Source organism: Thermobia domestica, chromosome 5 (genome assembly GCF_964235325.1).
Source record: "Thermobia domestica chromosome 5, izTheDome1.hap1.1, whole genome shotgun sequence".
NCBI classification, from domain to species: domain Eukaryota; kingdom Metazoa; phylum Arthropoda; class Insecta; order Zygentoma; family Lepismatidae; genus Thermobia; species Thermobia domestica.
The window spans coordinates 270259130-270278252 of NC_137458.1; the positions used below are offsets into that span (position 1 = coordinate 270259130).

Sequence of the window (19123 nt, forward strand, 5' to 3'; positions counted from 1 at the left end):
GAAAACGACTCAACTGTCTGTGTCTTTTGTGTAAACTCAATTTATACAATTCTTTTGACCTGTATTATAAATACAAAATAACGGCATCAAAGTCCAAATTATTTGAAGTCTCACTTGTGAATATGGATTACCAGCATCAATTACCCTCTTCGTTGGGTTAAACTTAATAATAATAATAATAATAATAATAATAATAATAATAATAATAATAATAATAATAATAATAATAATGATAATAATAATAATAATAATAATAATAATAATAATAATAATAATAATAATAATAATAATAATAATAATAATAATAATAATAATAATGATAATAATAATAATAATAATAATAATATACTTCATTAGTCAGTCACTTTTTACTATTAGTAAAGCGCTCTCTGATATTGGCCCTTTTCGATTATTTTTATATTTATCTCCCCTCCTCCTTCCCAAGTTGCGGGGCTGAAATTGCATTTAAACGAGATCGGAAGTATCACTGTTCACCTTAGCGACGCCCAAAATTACGGATTCGACACTAATATATGGTCATTTTTGATCATTATTATGTATATCCCTCTCCCCGAAGTTACGAGGCTGAATTTGGTCGTAAACGGTATCGGAAAACTATGGATTCGACAATAATATTTGTCATTTTCGATCGGTTATATATATATATATATATTTAAACGATCAAAAATGACAAATATATATATATATATATATATATATATATATATATATATATATATATATATATATATATCTTCCCTTCCCTCCACCAAGCTACGGGGCTGAATTTGGTTTTAAATAGCATCAGAAGTGTCACTGTTTATCTCAGCGACCCCCAAAACTACAGACTCCATTTTAATATCGATCATTTTAAATATCTTTCATTCCCCCTCCCCTAAACTGTACCGTCAAACTGATATGACAGAAACCACCTCAAGTCCGATCCTCACCTATATTGAAAATGAGATCGAGATCGGTCGGGTGGTTCAAGAGTTATTAATTTTTATTTATTTTTGTACCTTTTCCATCCCCTCCTCCTACCCTAAGTTCTACAGTCAAAGTGATTCGATAAAAAACCGAAGTCCGAACCTCATCTATGTAGAAAATTTGATTGAGATGAACTGGCTGGTTCAAGAGTGATGAAATCACAAAGACAGAACTTATATTTTAACCTTTTACATATATATCTCCCTCCTCCCCCTACGTTACACCGCCAAAGTAAAATTATAAAAATCGCTCCAGGTTTGAACTTCATCTATGTTGAAAATTTGATCAAGGTTGGTTGGGTGCTTCATTGTTAAGTTTTATTATATATATATATATTACAACGAGATACTTTGTATCGGTTGATAATTACTTGTATCTTGGGCAGAAAGTGCTTCTACACAAGCACTATACCTGATATAGTGTTAACTAATAATAACAAAAGAAGAATGTTTTAATATATGTAAGAAATATACATTATTATTGTATAGTTGGTTGCTATGTAGTTGTTTATAGATATATAATTAACATGTATGATTGCAAGACAGTTTGTGTGAATATACGTTAAAAGAGAATCAACGAATAAATTATCTAATACTTATCATGGACTTGTAATTTCAGTATAAAAGGTGATAATACTAGTGAATATAATTACGGAAGATATTTTAAGGTGTAAACGATTACTGTCACTAAAAGATATACTTATATTATTAGCCGAACCAGGGTTGATGACTACCTTTGGTGAGTCGTTGTAAAATTTTTGTTTTACCTCACCCGGGATTCTTGTAAATTCATATCCCGAAGTCTAAAGTAAGGGTGAATTTACCTATGTAAGAAGGTTCATGATTACGAACTCAACCGTTCTTAGAAGTGGCAGAGTAATCCCAAGAATAATCATGATTGATGAGACAGTAGTGAATGAAACTGTTGACAGTGTTGACAACAGGCAGAATACAGCTCCTATTGCACCTGGAATGTTGACATTAGAAGACAGAATCCTACTAGCATTACAGCGACAAGAACAACGACTGGAACAAAATTTAACTCAGATGTCTAACGAATTAAAACAAACGGTCCAGCAAAAGTCAGAAGAATTGAGTAAAGGATTAGAGCACATAGATCAAAAGTCAGAAGAATTGAGTAGAAGATTAGAGCACATAGATCAAAAGTCAGAAGAATTGAGTAGAGGATTAGAACAAATAGATCAAAAATCAGAAGAGACGAAACAATCTGTTATCCAGGCGGTGAGAGACATCACATTACAGTTTGATGAAAAGCTAAAAAGATTATCTGAAGATTGCCAGGATAATTACAACCATGTAATCCAAGAAGTCAGTTGTGTAAAAAAGGATTTGGAAGTAATAGAATCTTCTGTTCGTCAGCAAAAGATTCAGGTCACAGATAATTCTAACCAAATACGTGCAAATACTCAATTGATATCTACCTTACAAGAGGAAATTAGGACGTTACAGGTTAAGGACAACGCATACCACAACAACATGGTTAATGATCGTTTGGAGTTCCCTTGTGCACAAGAGATGACTTCGCATTCACCCGCAGCAGATCAACGTGAACCTTGCGTTATCTCTTCTTCAAGTAATCCATCCGATGAGGACATTATTTTGGAAAGAATTCATCCAAGGAATACAGATGGGCGGAAAAGAGATGACGGAACCACGCATAACGCAGTAGGTAGAAATTGTCACTCAACACGAACACGAAACGGTGAAAGGAATGTAAAGTTAAGTGTAAAGATGAGCGAAATATGTGCTATGAGTAAGTTTAGTGGTAAATGTAATGAAAATGCTACTTCTTTCCTAGAAAAATTTCAGGATGAGTGCAGTATAATGTGTATAGATAAATCGCAATATATGAAACTAATCCCTCATTTATTACTTCCACCGTGTTCTTTATGGTTTAAGACAGTACGTGAACACGTCAACACATATGAGGAATTCAAGGCAGCGCTGATTGCAAATTATGAGAATGACTTTCTACTTGCAAACAGAGACGCTACGATTAGAAATCAACCTTTTAATCCTCGCTTGCACAAATCTGTTGTTGATTTTGTTGTAAATACGTATAACGAATTAAAAGTCGTAAATCCACTGCAATCGGAATCTAGAGTGATTGCATCTATTCGAAATCTACTACCGTTTAAATTACAACAAATCCTGTTTTCTACGCAATGCATGAGTTTTAATCACCTATTAATGCTTGTCCAATGTTATGAAACTCAATACCAGGCACTGAATCATCAAGCGGGAATAGGTAAAATTAAAAACAATTCAGATCACCTTGTACCTGTTCGGAATCTAAATATCCGTAATGCAGACAATACGGAACATAACCTAATTCGAGCAAATTTAAACAATCAGAACGAGCAAAATAGGCAAAGATATGATGGGAATCCACCTAACCTAACCAATCGTGACAATAATTATGTCAGATCACTTAATCGAAGTAGACTCAAAAACAGTCGAAATACATGGCGAAATTCCAGAAATACAGTAAACTACATGGATAGACGTAATCGTAATTCAAGAGATGGCACTTCGTATCAAAATCAAAACAATGACGCAATTCATGTACAAAATAATCCGGAACATAATCACGATTGTGCAGTACAATGTACTTTATTAAAATCATATGCAAGTACGAATTTAAACTGACTGCAGTTGATGTAGTAAGGGTTAAACCCATATCAGTTATAGATTCTTATGAACATTTATCTTCAAATTTATGTGTTAATGTCAATAATGAAAACAACCCTTATGACTTTTAGATACTTTATCACGTTTGTTTCAACAAATGATAATTTTCAAATGATTTCAATTCTTTCTTGTTAATGTGAAGAATTATAATTCGATTCATAATTGATTAAAAGCAAAGGTTATTTATATTATATTGATTTGTGTTGAAACTTAATTATCAAGGATTATGTTAAGTATAAGGTTCATTCTATTAAGCTAATTATCCGACGACTGTCTACATGCGCCACCTTATATGTTACTCGAATAAGATTCTTCTGTATTCTGATGCCTCATTGATACGATGTGTATGGTAAAATATCATCTAAAGTAATTACTATATAATGCGCCCTAGAAAGATCAAACATTTTTTTTAACATCACCGTTTTTAATAATGATCGAAACTGTTGATCATTGTAATGTGTTTTAAAATGTAATTATCTCTTACATTTTTTGATTTCGCACCCTTCGTTGATTATATTAGTAAGCGACGACGTTTTTATAATAAAAGATAAATATTAATGGAATAAAAGACTTATTATAACTGTATTTATATGAAGGAAACTTAATGAAGATAGATACGAGGATCGATCAAAATGTAAAGTACATAATTAATAGAATATCATCATTATAAACGGACCAGTAGTTCTTAAATATAAAAATCAAGCTACCTTGTAACTTTTATATTCAGTCCCATCATCGGGCGACATTTTATACAACGAGATACTTTGTATCGGTTGATAATTACTTGTATACAACGAGATACTTTGTATCGGTTGATAATTACTTGTATCTTGGGCAGAAAGTGCTTCTACACAAGCACTATACCTGATATAGTGTTAACTAATAATAACAAAAGAAGAATGTTTTAATATATGTAAGAAATATACATTATTATTGTATAGTTGGTTGCTATGTAGTTGTTTATAGATATATAATTAACATGTATGATTGCAAGACAGTTTGTGTGAATATACGTTAAAAGAGAATCAACGAATAAATTATCTAATACTTATCATGGACTTGTAATTTCAGTATAAAAGGTGATAATACTAGTGAATATAATTACGGAAGATATTTTAAGGTGTAAACGATTACTGTCACTAAAAGATATACTTATATTATTAGCCGAACCAGGGTTGATGACTACCTTTGGTGAGTCGTTGTAATATACATATATATATATATATATATCCCTCCCATCCTCCTTCCCTAGGTTCTACCATCAAAGTGAAAAAAACTCTAAAAAATTTTCCAGGAACGAACCTCATACATGTTAAAAATTTGATTGAGATCGGTTCAAGAGTTATTAAGTCACAAACTTACTTTTATTTTTATTTATATTGATTTTTGTACATCTTTCCTCCTCTCCCCCTTCCTATGTTGCTCCGTCAAAGTGAACTGACAGGTAACATTCCAGGCTTGAACCTCATCTATGTTAAAAATTTAATCGAGGTTGGTCGTTTGGTTCAAAAGTTATTAAGTTTTATTTATTATTTTATAACTCCCCCCTTCTTCCTTCCCCTTCGTTTTACCGTGAAAGTGAAATGAAAACACTCCCAGGCCCAAACCTCATCTATGTTAAAAATTTGATCGACATCAGTCGGCTGGTTCAAGAGATTAGAAGTCACAAAAATAGTCACTTTCAATTTTATAACACAAATTTACTGGTGCACTATAATGTTATATCGCTCAATCCTCAATGTGCCGTATACCTAAGAAGGCTAAAAGTTATATTATTAAACAGTTATTCAATGTATATGTAACCGCCCATGAAATCAAACTTGCGGTCACATGCACTAAGTTTTTTGTCAATGTCATGAAAATGTTATTTCGATATTAATTTTATGAGCACATATTAAAAATTTCCAACGGATGCTTGAATCTCGGAGCCAAGCCATACCCATGTAGTCAACACCTATTTTCTACGGCAATACCGATGTTCAATACCACATTTCTCTTTAGTTTTGGAAGAAGAACACTAATGCTTTGAAATGAAATGAAGTATCTAGTTTAACGTCCCACGATTGTGCATCAAGGCTAAGGGAGGCGGTAATGATGAGAAATGACTAAAATAGTGGAAAGAAGAACGTAGGAGGTAACGGATAAACGCCGAGAAAATCCACGCACACGATATTTTTCCACCAAAAAAGCTCATATGGCGCAAGATGACTCCTGTGTGACTTGAAAACGAGCAATATCTACAAAAAACGTGAACAATCAATTCAATAAACGACATACTGTAGCTGTACGCTACAGGGGCAGACACTCACACGGATTGCGTAAACTACTGGGAATACATTCACTCCAGCAGCATTTTTACTGAAGCCAAGAAATCCATGTCCTTCTTTTTTACTTTATATAAAATATATCAAGTAGTGCCAGTACTTGTGCAAGACTCTTGTGCAAGAGTCTTGGTCTTGGTCTTGGTCTTGCAGGTATGGTCTTGGTCTTGCACTCCTTGGTCTAGATCTTGGTATTGCATCGGGATTCCTTGTCTTGGTCTTGGTCTTGGCCTTGCATGCAAGACTCTTGCAAAAACTGCAAGACCAAGACTCTTGCGCTCATCACTAGACCCTGCCATGAATTTTCATTTTATGAAGTTCCCGATAAAACCGGGTTCTGTCAACACCACCTAGATTTCTCAAATCTAGATGGGTTTGGTTCTGTACGCCGGAATTGAGTTCAGACGTAATTTTCATTGCAGTGGTCTACTTTTTAGCTGCTACAATCCGTTTTAATGCCCTCTGGTCCCTATCTGACAGGATTGTCTTTCGACCACTGTTGTGCTTTGCAGACGTCGTTTGCCCATGAATTATGTATGCCCTCGTGACATTGGACACAGTGCCTTTCGATACGCCCACAATGTTCGCCACTGTTGCCACTGAAGCTCCAACCAGACGGGCCTCAACGACCATGCCTCTTTGGAAGTCTGTCAGGTCGCCCATTTTACCGTACCACTTTTACTCCACAACACGTGTTGTACAGTGGAGGGCCAAACTTAAGTGTTCTGTATGAAGTTTTTTTAATTTTTTTGTCTACCCGTATATATATATATATATATATATATATATATATATATATATATATATATATAGAGAGAGAGAGAGAGAGAGAGAGAGAGAGAGAGAGAGAGGGGGGGAGGAGAGGTAAGGGAAGAGAGAGAAAGAGATAAAATACCTTTGAACAGTAATTCCTTTAAACCGAGTATCTTTGATAAACCAAACAAAATCACTTGACGTAGCAGCCCTTTGTGGGCCTGAGCTGCTCCAACGCCATCTGTAAGCGACCGGCTGAGCCACGTTCAGTCTAGCGACGAAAATGTGGTCGTCAACACGCCACGTCGCCCTGTCTCTAACAGTTGTATCGGAAGCATTCTAGGCCTAAAGCATCTTTCATGGTCAATCGCGGAGGAGTCATATACAAATAAAAGCAGTCTTTTGAACCCTCTTTATTCCGACTACTCCTCCTCATTGACGACTATTTATTATTATATTAGAAAAGATTGTGTTACCTTCTTTCAGACGAACAAGTGATAACAAATAAAATATCGCATTTGTGGTCCTATGTGCAGAGTGAATTGCTGTTTATGACAAAACTGATGTACTTGCAAGCTCTAGTGATCGATATCCTATTAGTTTTGCAGGAAAAATGATTCCACGTAAAATATAGATTTCAATACCCGTTGGTTGATGAAATCTTTGAGTTTTACGTCCTACGGTTATGCCGGTAAGGCTAAAGGAGACGGTGATGATGAGTAATGAAGGAAATGGTGGAATGAAGAAAGTGGGAGGAAACGGGAGAACCCCGAGAAAACCCACGCACACGGTGTTTGTCCACCAGAAAGTTCACTTGGCGGGGGCTGGGATCGAACCCGCGACCTCAAGCACCAGAGGTGAACGCTCTACCACTGAGCCACCGCGGCCCTCCCTTTGGTTGATGTAACAACATGAACTATTCTTTTTTCCAGTAACATTATTTCATAGTTTGGTTTGAAGTAAGGAAAGTCTCCATAGACATATTTTTGGATCAAAAGATCCATTGTATTTCGGTCAAAAAATGTTCTGTAGACCATATATCTGGAGAACTACATATAGTGTAGCCAAACTCAAATTATCACTTAACTCAACATGATGTGCTTATTCCGTAAAAAATACGAAACCTCGGTTTAGGTTCCATTCCAAAATCTTGTGGCTCCTGGTTCAATTTTGGATCAAAAGATCCATTATATTTAAATCCAAAATTTTCTTGTACGCCTTATATCTGGAGAGTTAAATATAGCGTAGCCAAGCTCAAACTATCACTTAACTCTGTATGATGTGCTTATTCCGTAAAAAGTACGAAAATTCTATTTAGCTACCGTTCAAAAATTTTGTGGCCCCTGATCCAAAAACTAATTATTAGCCAAGACCGCAATCTTTTGATGCTTTTTTTTTATCATTTCTAAAATTCTTAGTCAAGATCGCAATCTTTTGATCCATTTTTTTATTATTCCTAAAATTCTAGTTTTTATTAGTGTATTAGTATATAATTGACTAAACTTGACAAGAGGAAACAATTCCCTCTTGCCCTTTCCAAAGAATGCCTCTGATGACTTCAATGGAAACTTCTTTTGTACAAACTTGCGGTATTTAAGATTTTGTAAAGATGATTTGAATTATTTGTATGCATAAAAAAAGAGAATTGAATTGGTGGTATTATATTGTAGGTGGATACACTGAGCGTGAAAAGAGTCCAATAAGTTAGTTGTTACTTTAGTCGTGCGACATTGTAACAATTGCAATAGCTAACACCAAAATATACTCATTCAATATATTAATGAGCATTAATTTAACATACAAACGTATTAACCCCTCCATGCGAGCTTTTATTATTCTTGTGCTATTGAAAGAGATTTATATAAAACAAGTTTAGTGAAGTCAGATTACAGAGGACATAATCCTTTCGATAAAGAAAAAAAGAAACATTGCAAAATAACAGAGCGTCCAAGTGTAATCTTTCTCAGCTCAAAGAATTCTCATTAACTGATCGACGCACAGGAAAACTTGAGCAAACTTCGGCACGATATTATTTCTCAAGTGAACATATTCTAGCTTTCTATATTACTCTAATTGTGATCGAATAAATAAAGTGTTCTGTGAACTTATGCTTATCAGAAAGCAAAATCAACTGTTTATGGAATTCGCCTTCTCGTTTTTCATGCGCAAATTTTGAATCTATCTCGTCTAATGTTAATAGAAAGAGAAAATAGAAATAATTTCAAGAGAAGGCAACACATGTGTTAATAAATGAGGTCAAAACTGGAAATCGAGACAAGATTTAACCAAACAATTTAAATGTGGTAAGAGTCAAATACAATTTGTACTTGGTAGTTATGAGCGATATGTGAAACAACGGGAACCTTAACGGAGAAGCGAAGAAAAGACCCGGAGGTGACATTAGGCCTATAACGAAATCAAAACGTAGTTTAGCTGGAGTCGTGCAAGACTCCTCCCAGTTAGTGAAACTAATATCACCGCTTGACTAATACAAGTCTTTTAAATACTCCGTAACTCCACCGCCTCTAAACCGAAATAATCTGAAATAATCTGGAACAGAAGCAACAGGAAGCATGACAGATTCTATAATTTTGTAATGTGTCTCCACTATTTGAGCTTTGTAGTCAGATTTGGAACTCTCCAGTTTACGATTAAACCATATGTAACAAGACCAGTTCTGCAGATCTCCGATTTTAGTTAACATTTTGTGTGGTCGTCTTAAGAAGGCTTTCATTGTATAGGCTACTCATGTCTTCACTGCATACCTACAAGTCCTGTTGCATCGAACTTCCCCAGGAATGTTCACTTCTTTTTCTTTCTTTCTTTCTTTCTTTCTTTCTTTCTTTCTTTCTGCTTCCTTTTATCGAAATTTTGTAAAACTGCATTACAATTGTAAATGCGTTGTGAAAAGTATACCTTTTTAGGGGCTGTTTTTTTTTTTTTTAAGTAAACAGCTATAACAAAAAATTATACAATATTATCAACCTTTACTAAAAACAAATATTCAAACATGACGAGATACATTGTATGCACTATAACATATAAATCTTATGTATCATATTATTTATTAAAACATATTATTTGCGGGCTGCGAGCGTAGTAGCTTAAGCTCTCGCCTTTCACGCGAACGGTCTCGGCTTCGATTCGTGGTGGCTAAAAGGTATATCAGATTTTTCAGGTAAGCCACCTTGAGTGAGGCTTTTGTTGGGTTTTTCTCATTCACACCAGGCAAATGTCGGAATGGTACCTAACATAATACTCCCAGGCCACTTCCTTCCTTCCCCAGTCCTTTTTTCTCTCCAATTCCGATATAATCGCCGAGGGACGTCATCCTTCATATGTGTGAAGGGCTAACATGGCCTTAAATGCCATAACATCAGAAATATAATTCCTTATTTTAATTCTGGTCACATAAACCTAGTCTAGTCTAGGCACCTAGTTTTCATCTAGGTAAACGTACTGCTAGAAGAAGAAAATAAGGGTAAATCTTTTAATATTTCAGACTTGAACATTTTTCATTATAGTTGCTTTTCATCGACAAAAGCAAAGTCGAAAACAGAAATTGCAAGAGAAAACAGCACGTTTCTTTAGAAAATATTCAAAACAATATTGATTTAACTATGATATTTTGCATACTACCACACGATCACACGAAATCTACATGAGTCTAACAAGTTCTAACTTATTACTCAATTATACTTGCCCTACTATTATTTTATGTTTATTTTGAACAGCGTGAACAAAACAAGACATGGTAACTTCTTCTTATGAAATATTTTTGCTCTGTATAGATACATACATATATATATATATATATATATATATATATATATATATATATATATATATATATATATATATATATATATATATATATATATATATATATATTTTAAGTAGAAGTTACGGGTAACATTATGAAATGTGACTAAAAGTATACTTTTGTAATTATTATTATTCGGATTGGCGTATCATCATATAAAAGGTTACCATACGTCAATGTTAGTCACAGTTCAGCTAAATAGTTTTTGCTATTAAGAGTGGCAAAAACGTATCTCATCATGCAGTTAGTAAGTATCAGTTTAACTTGTTTTCCATGGAAATCCTAATAACAAGGAAGGTATATTCAATTGGATTAGCACTCATCCAAACATGATAAATTTTTACATAAATATTAATGTAAATGTATATTTAACAAGTAACAGTACTTTTCTTGAATAATTCAGCGTCGAGGTTAGGTTTCTCGTTCCGAAATAAGTTCAGTGTGAACTGATTGCGTTACATTAAATGCAAGTCTTTACTACAAACTTTAAAATTTGATGTGGGAAATTTGTGTTTACAATTTAATCACATTCATAATGTTAATTATTTTCTCCAAAATATAGTTGAACCTAAATTTCTATCTGGAAGTGTACATTCACAATAATCCTATGTGCACAACTTCCTATCTTGAGCTTAATTTTCAAAGTTCTCATTATATATTGACATTCAAAAATCCTATAAACTCGGGATATTAGAAGCACCAGATTTTCGAAAATGTAGGATTTTGGATGGCTGTACATGAGTATCTATCATTTAAACAAAGAAAATTAAACACTAAATTAAAAGCAAATTATATTTTAATATTTAGCAACTAAATAAAATAGTTCTGCAGGATTTTAGTCTAAACGAATACAATAGTTTTACAGAAATTTAATGCAACTAAATAAAATACCTCGTCAAAGCTACAGTGTAACGCCAACGCGAGAAATTTGAAAATGTGCTACAAAATCGATGCAGATCTGAAGGAACCGAATTACTGATGGCCGCATTTTTGCATATCAGTTTGTACTAACAAGATCATTAATTATGGAAAGCAGTTTCGTCTGTGTATTCTTATTCAAAGAAATGAAATTAAAATTTATTTCAAAGTTCCACGATCATGTTCTCTAGATCAAAGGAGACGTATTATGAATAAGGGTGTGTCATAATGAAATAATTAATAGAAAAGAAAGTGAAGAATAAAGTAGGAGCCTATTAAGAATTCAGAGGAAAACCCGTAAACATGATCTGATCCTCCACGACTTTAAATGACCTAATATCGAAAACCAGAGTTTGCACCAGAAGTGAGTGATATACTATTGTGACACCGGAAGGAATCATAACCTTCTTCTCAGTCACTTACTGTAGTTATGTGGGGTTAGTAAAGCTGTAAAACAATCCTAAGTTAGGTAGTCATTTTCCTAACGTAATTGAAATTAGCATAATGAAATTAATGTATTAGGGAGGTAATAAATGATTGAAAGTATAAGAAGGTATATAAGGTTGAAGGAGCTGAGTAATCATAATTTCATCTGAGAAATTCCTTTCTACAATACAAGTCCAGTAATATTCCTCACACATGTAATGTTGCCGACGAGACGAGACGGAATTTTCTTGAGCAGATATGATACGAGAGAGAAATCTTCTACTAGAAAATGATACACTAGAAAGCACTTTGACGATACCTTTTCGAGATGAAATTGTCCCGTATCGCATCTCGCCATAACACTAGACATAAAGCATTCTGGCTTCTTACTGTATAAGGTAGTGTGATCTCTGACACAAGTATTAAAAATTGGATTAACCGAATTTACCACAAAATGATCGAAAATATGTATATTCGCAATAGGATCAGAATTAGGACTCATTAAAGCAAGAGAGAGGCAATGAGTTAACATAACAGACTAAATTCATTCATGGTTGTGAAATTTAGGCTATATTTTATTAGATTTTATCAATTAAAATATTTTTTTCAATAAAGAATCACTATTATAAAAGCCTGCAATAATACATAATGAATTATCAAGATTAAAACTCATACTTCATTATGTATATGAATTATAAATTTTAATCTTGACATTTCATTATGTAATAGTTGAACCACTTTTCAGGCTTGTATTTTTAAGCTTACTCAATTGTTTACGAAACATAGCGTTTCAATATCTTTCTTGGTCTGTATCCAATAGTATTCAAGTTTCAAATACCAAGGACTACCTTACGAATTTTAGATTTTTCAATCTAGTACATAAACTCGTCTTGAAATACGTGGAGAGAAATTTTCTACATAGGGAAATGATCTGCAATTTTTTTGTATGAGCTTGTTCATTTTTTCTGAAACGTAGTTTGAATTATCTATCTGGATAAAATTTTGAACACTGGCTGAAAAAGTATCATATGAAAAAAAAGACAGTTTTCCTTGTGGCCACATGAATTTGAAACATGTGCAGAAAGATCACTCCTTTAGTACCGTACCTCCACTTATTTTTCAGAAGTAAAACAATTAATTCGTTTCTAGTTTTTCGGATGATGAATACAATCAATTTTGATTGGAATATTTTTCCAGATAAATTCTCACCACGAGTTTACGGTATAACAGTCTTTAAGCTTACAGAGATCATTAATTTCTCAATTAGAAATTCAAGTTGAAATTGAATATCGAGCGCTAGAAATGGTAGGTAACCCTCATGCGATTAGAGTTAATGGATATCTGAAAGTACAAGATCCTTTAAGTAACAGTTATATTTTTAAATTAATTGAACAAAGCACTAATTTAGTCAGATCTTTCTTATTATCAATCTGTAAAAATATAATATAACCTTGCTTCATGTGTTATATTTGTCCTTTCTAGCAAGTATTTTGGGAACTAGTTCTTTTCATATTTTTAAACATTTTATTTTATTTTTCTTATCTTTGCAGATCCTTGCATTTACATTATGCTTTACTTTAACATTGGGAGACGTTCCTGTATTTAGAAACGCGTATGCACCACCACCACCACCACCAGTACCAACATACGCAACACCACTACCACCAGCACCTCCAGTACCAACATACCCTCCACTACCATCTCCTCCACTTCCTATTTATGGCCTACCTTCTTCTTTCCCATCACAATCAGGTTCGACACTCTCACAATCAGGCTCTATTTCTTCGGCTCCTCAGTCAACCACACAAGAAGTAATTTCAAATCTTCATTTGATCCAAGATGATGCTGGTCAATTTTCCCTGAGGTAAGGTTCTAATCTTTCCAGAAGGTAATCACAAGTTTTGAAAAACGAGTTCAAAGTTTGTGGAACAATATACTTTAGAAAGGTTATGTATTCATCTAATATATAAGGATAAATAATTGTTGAAAATATATATGGCAATTTTAAATTATATTTTAACACAGTTTCGTAACAAATCTCTTGGGAGCCACAGTCTAAGAGGATATTACTGCACATCAACTGAAATGTGGTTCCAATGCTGGAAGCTATAAGAAAAACTCTCCTTAATGGCACTCCGGTTCGTGTTACGGAGCTCTTTGCTATAGAAATACCTGGCGTTCTTCTTGCTGGGGCCATGGAAGATAACATCATTAAAACAAAACAATTCACCTCTAGATCTTGCGATTTCAACAAAGACATTAATGCACATAAAATGTTTCTTAATTCTCATAATGCAATCATGATGATCGGTTTCATCATCGTTTCAGGATCTATTTTGCTATTCTTGATGCAAAGGCAATGCCTAAGCTCTCTTTTTACAAAACATTGTGCATTGTACAATGCGATTTGTTGTAAACGTTTGCTTTTGGCGTGGAAAACCCGGGTTCGATTTCTGGCGGAGCTCATGAGGTTTGGATTCCACGTTAATCAGTAGTTCACGTCTCATATAGCCTCGGTGCTGAACAGGACGTTAAACTCAAACTCAACTCAACTCGACAAGCTTTAAACGTTTTAATATTTACATGAGTTTTATTTTTTTCAACGTGGCATCCGATTTAACAATGGAAGTGGTGGATAGGTCAAAACAAGCTTGCTACTGATCTGAAATTTTATAATATACAATATTCATATTCACGAAAATCATTAAAAGAGTAATTTGCTAACTCAGTAATAAGTTATGTGTGCTTCTAACATTGGGTGTGGGCACCTATATCAGTGAGACCGATTGCGTTTACTACTTCCAACACCAGTTATTACTGCTCTGTTTTAACACAATGTCATTTTAAACAATAGTGTATTAGTTGGCATTATGACTTATCAGTAATGACGAAAAGCATAGCAAACTTAGTAAATAAGTAAATTAACTTAAATATATACAGGGTGAACCTAAAAAATATGCACAAGCTGCAGGAGATGATTCGTGACATCAAAAGAACACAAAAGGTCCTCTTACATGATGTCGCATACCGTGTCGTGTACGAGTGATAGGGGTGCCAACTTGGAATCGACAATCGAATCCTGACAATTGCAAGGAAGAGAAAGATGGGCACAAACACTGGGAGATGATTCGTCACTTCAAGAAAAGACAAAAACCCTCTTCCGTGGTGCATTGATGAGCACGTCTTTCCGTTCCGTCCCAATTGTCACGATTCGATTTTCGATTCCAAGTTGTCAACCCTGCCACTCTTCCAAGATGCGGAATTCGATAATATGCAGGAGGATGTATTGTCCTTTTGTTGTGACGTATCACCTTCCGGAGTTTGTACACATCTTTCAGGTTCACCCTGTATATATTCTAACAGCTATTTATTGTAACGATTATCTTGTGTTTTGAAACACAAGGTAAATACTTATAGCAATACTTATAAACTCAAAAAGTATACTTGCTTCTAGAGACAGTAGGCCAAATAACTGAAATGAAATTAAATTCAATATTTCAGTTTAACATCACATTCTTGCTCTCGTTACGCTAAGGGAGACGGGTGATTAAGGCAAGTAATGATAATGGAAAATTGGTGGAATGAGAATGTGGGAAGAAACGGGAGTACTATAAGAAAACCCGATACGATACGATATTGTCTACCAAACTTACTTGGTCGGAGTCGAACCAGGGACTCATGCAACAGAGGTAAGAGAGCCAAATAGTTGAATGACATGACTAATTTGTTTCTTTCCCATGCATATTTTCAGTTTTTCTTCACCAACGGGAATATCCGAAACTAGAACTGGAGTACTGGTACCAACGTCTGATGGCACAGACTATGTTCTTATTCAAAAGGGCGAATTCAGCTTTATTACGAAAGAGGGGAAACCTGTGACTATATCTTTCGAAGCAGATGAAAATGGTTACAGAGCTGTAGGTGACGCCATTCCACAAGCACCGTCTGTTTCTTTGGTACCTTCTCCTGCAAGTAATGTCAACGGAATTCCTCTTCCTTCGCCAAGTGGAGCAGCCCAAACCACTGTTCATGAAGAAGTCATTCCAGGACTAATTTTAATCCAAGACGATGCAGGACAATTTTCCCTTAGGTAAGATATAAGTTCACTCTTCAAGAGCTTCCAGCACTTTAATAGAATGACTTGTATTTTAGATGCAGCAAAGTTGCATTCAGCTAAATTTAGCCTTATTACTGTATAGTCTAATTATGTACAACACAGTAGTTCAGAAAACAGTAGAATCGCTAATTAGCACAACGATTTTCTTTACAATTTCGTTATTGTTGGCTGACTTTAAGACGTCTTAGTTTAGTATACGAATTTGAACATCTTTGAGTTTGAACATGGAGATATTCCAGGGCTAATTTTAATTCAAGACGATGCAAGACAATTTTCCCTTAGGTAGGCTATACACTAATTTTGTAAACAGTGTAAATCATTTATATTTTCCTACTAAAGTACTCTATGCAATTTAAACAGTGGCGTACACAAGGCGAGTTATCTAAATTTTAAACTTATTCCTTGATCGATATATGTTATAATATACATTTACTATAATAATATAAATATATGCATACTAAAATCATTTGTGTCCTCAAAGGATGTGTGATTACGTGCTTAAACTCCTTTTCAAATTCTGCGTACGCTACTGAATCTAAACAATGTATAGTAAAATAAATGCTATGCTGTCTGCTTGATAGATTTTACCATGTAAGAGAATATTTGTATGCGGAGTGTTGTAGCCACTCTGCTGAAAAAGTTTTCTGTTTAGGAGTGTTATTCTTGATCGACTTAAAGAAGGTTTACCCTATCACGCGGAATACAGTATGATCTAGAACATGAAAAGCTCTTCAAAGAATTTGCACAGTGGTGTTTCACATGGAAAGCGATTGAATTCAGTCACAGAAACTTACGAGAACAACTGAACAATCACATATACAAGAATATCAATATTATTTTTTGTATTTGTAATTGATTTTCTGTATTCCGAATAATCTAAGATATTCTTTCACAAACTTCTAAATAATTGCTCCGAAATTCAAGGTTATTACCGTAAATCATAGTATTTCATTATGTTAATTGTGGTTCTGCGTATAATGCCTTCTTCGACAAGGGTCTTATAAATATAGATATATTTTTATAATTATACTTGTTCCTTTTCAGCTTATCTTCACCTACTGGAATATCGGAAGCAATTACTGGAGAATTAAAACCTAATGCAGAAGGCAATGACTATGTTCTTGTCCAGAAGGGAGAATTCACTTATATTACTCCAGAAGGAATCTCAGAGACTGTATCGTTTGTAGCAGATGAGAATGGCTACAGAGCTACGGGTGACCATTTGCCTCAACCACCAAGTGTACCTGCAGTAGCTCCTGTTCCCGTACTACCTATCGGACCTATAACACCTATTGCAACACAACCAATACCTGTTATTCCCACTCTTACATACGGACTACCTCTTAGAAAATGAATCAACATAACATAAAGATGTGGACTGATGTTATCAAGCAAAATAGACTTTTAGTATGTTCTGTTCCTAATATCTATGTGTTTATTGTTGTTGGTATTTGCTGTTTATGAAATAAACATGCATTATTAAGCAATTATGTGTTTTTATAAGAATAATTATGTTTATTTTTTTATCTCAATAGACCATGATATAAGTTCTAATATGCAAAAAAAAAAATTTTAATAAAACGGAGTGAAATACAGGAGTTAAAATTTTACACATATAAGAATAAAGATGGGGTATTCATGCACATCATATTTCACTTTTATTGCGTGAAATAATACCTAGCAACACGCATTATTCCGAACACGGGAAATCATGGAAATGATGGTCCCAACATTACTGACTTCTCGCCGATGCTTTCCGTGTTCATTACTGTCAAGGCTTACCTTTGTTTACCTACTTTGGCAAACTTTTAAGTCAGGGCATATCTGAGAATTATGCCGTGTGATGAATCCCTTGTGCACTCACTGCACATTGCTTAAATTACATTTTAGGATTTTGTATGTGAGTCGTCCAGTTCGAAAACGGCTCTATTCCATTTACAGAAAATCCCAGAAGACTTAGGGAAAATGTAGGATCTGTATGTTTGTAGAACTGAGAGTGCATCAGTATGTTTATGTGAAAAACTAAAAACATCCTCAAGTATTTCCGATTCTACAAAACGTATTGATCCTACAGTTTTTCTCGGTTTTCTTGGATTTTCTGTAAATGGACAAGAGCCGTTTCGGAACTGGACGACTCATGTATGATTTCCCTTAACCTCCACGTTACCTTGTGTTCGAAATAACACGTGTTGTAATCTATAAATAACATGTTTGTGGACGGCCCTCGCTCTGAAACTAGGCACTTTCCCCCGTAGGTGAAACCGAAAATTGGTGGACAATAAATTATAATATTTATTTTGAATTGCGAATTTTCTGAACTACCTGGGAAAAATCGAAGATTAAATTTAAGTAAATTTAGCTATAAAATTTAATCTAGCACAAACATCAGATGGTTTAACTGTAATAATTACTTTTGATTCACTCCGAGTATAAAGATTCGGGACGAACCGTGAGTTTCCTAGGTCTGTTGATGCAGGTAAAGATTGTACTTTCCCATGATTTCGACACTATGGGGTTGACGTAGTTAGCACCATTCCCCATCCTACCCATCATATAGGGGCTGAGTGAACCTATAAGTTACTAGAATGAAAGTAGAACGATATGCACTATAACAGATAGTTATCAAAATATGCAATCCATGTAATATCACACTTGTGAGTTAAATAACACTGAAGATTATTGCATTTAAACTGTCTGATGTGTTCCGTGGCGAGTAATACACGAGGCGGTGTAGTAAGTATTTGTGTGTTATATATATATCAGACGCTGGTTACATAAAAATACAAACAATTTTAATTTTCAAAGAAGGAATATTTAAGATGCGCTTTTAATTGAAACAAGTGTTGGGTATGTCTGAAGTAATCTCGACACAAGGAAATTGTAGCCACAGATAACAGAAATTGGACAGAAACCTCTCCTAAGTTAGCCCAAGTGACATATACCGGGTGTATCAAAACTCTGAGTCCATAGATCAACTTCGATATCAGTAAAGATACAAAAATTGGAAAGAGGGGAATGTTGTTGGAAATTGGTGGTTTATGGTGGGATTTCTCTACTAACATCAGCC

The 19123-nt window shown here is 34.3% G+C and overlaps 1 protein-coding gene across 2 annotated transcripts; it reads left to right on the top strand.

The window, feature by feature from the left end:
- Nucleotides 1-10755: 10755 nt before the first annotated feature.
- On the top strand, nucleotides 10756-17543 carry LOC145686619 (uncharacterized). 2 transcript variants are annotated; one of them, XM_081760078.1, is made up of 5 exons: nucleotides 10779-10842; nucleotides 13490-13568; nucleotides 13608-13803; nucleotides 15691-16029; nucleotides 17101-17543. In XM_081760078.1, the coding sequence occupies exons 1-5, from the start codon at nucleotides 10834-10836 to the stop codon at nucleotides 17408-17410; spliced, it is 933 nt and encodes a 310-aa protein (XP_081616204.1). In that variant the 5' UTR covers nucleotides 10779-10833; the 3' UTR covers nucleotides 17411-17543. The 2 variants fall into 2 exon arrangements, with proteins under 2 accessions (XP_081616203.1, XP_081616204.1); XM_081760077.1 differs by having other exon boundaries at nucleotides 10756-10842; nucleotides 13490-13803.
- The last annotated feature ends 1580 nt before the right edge of the window (nucleotides 17544-19123 follow it).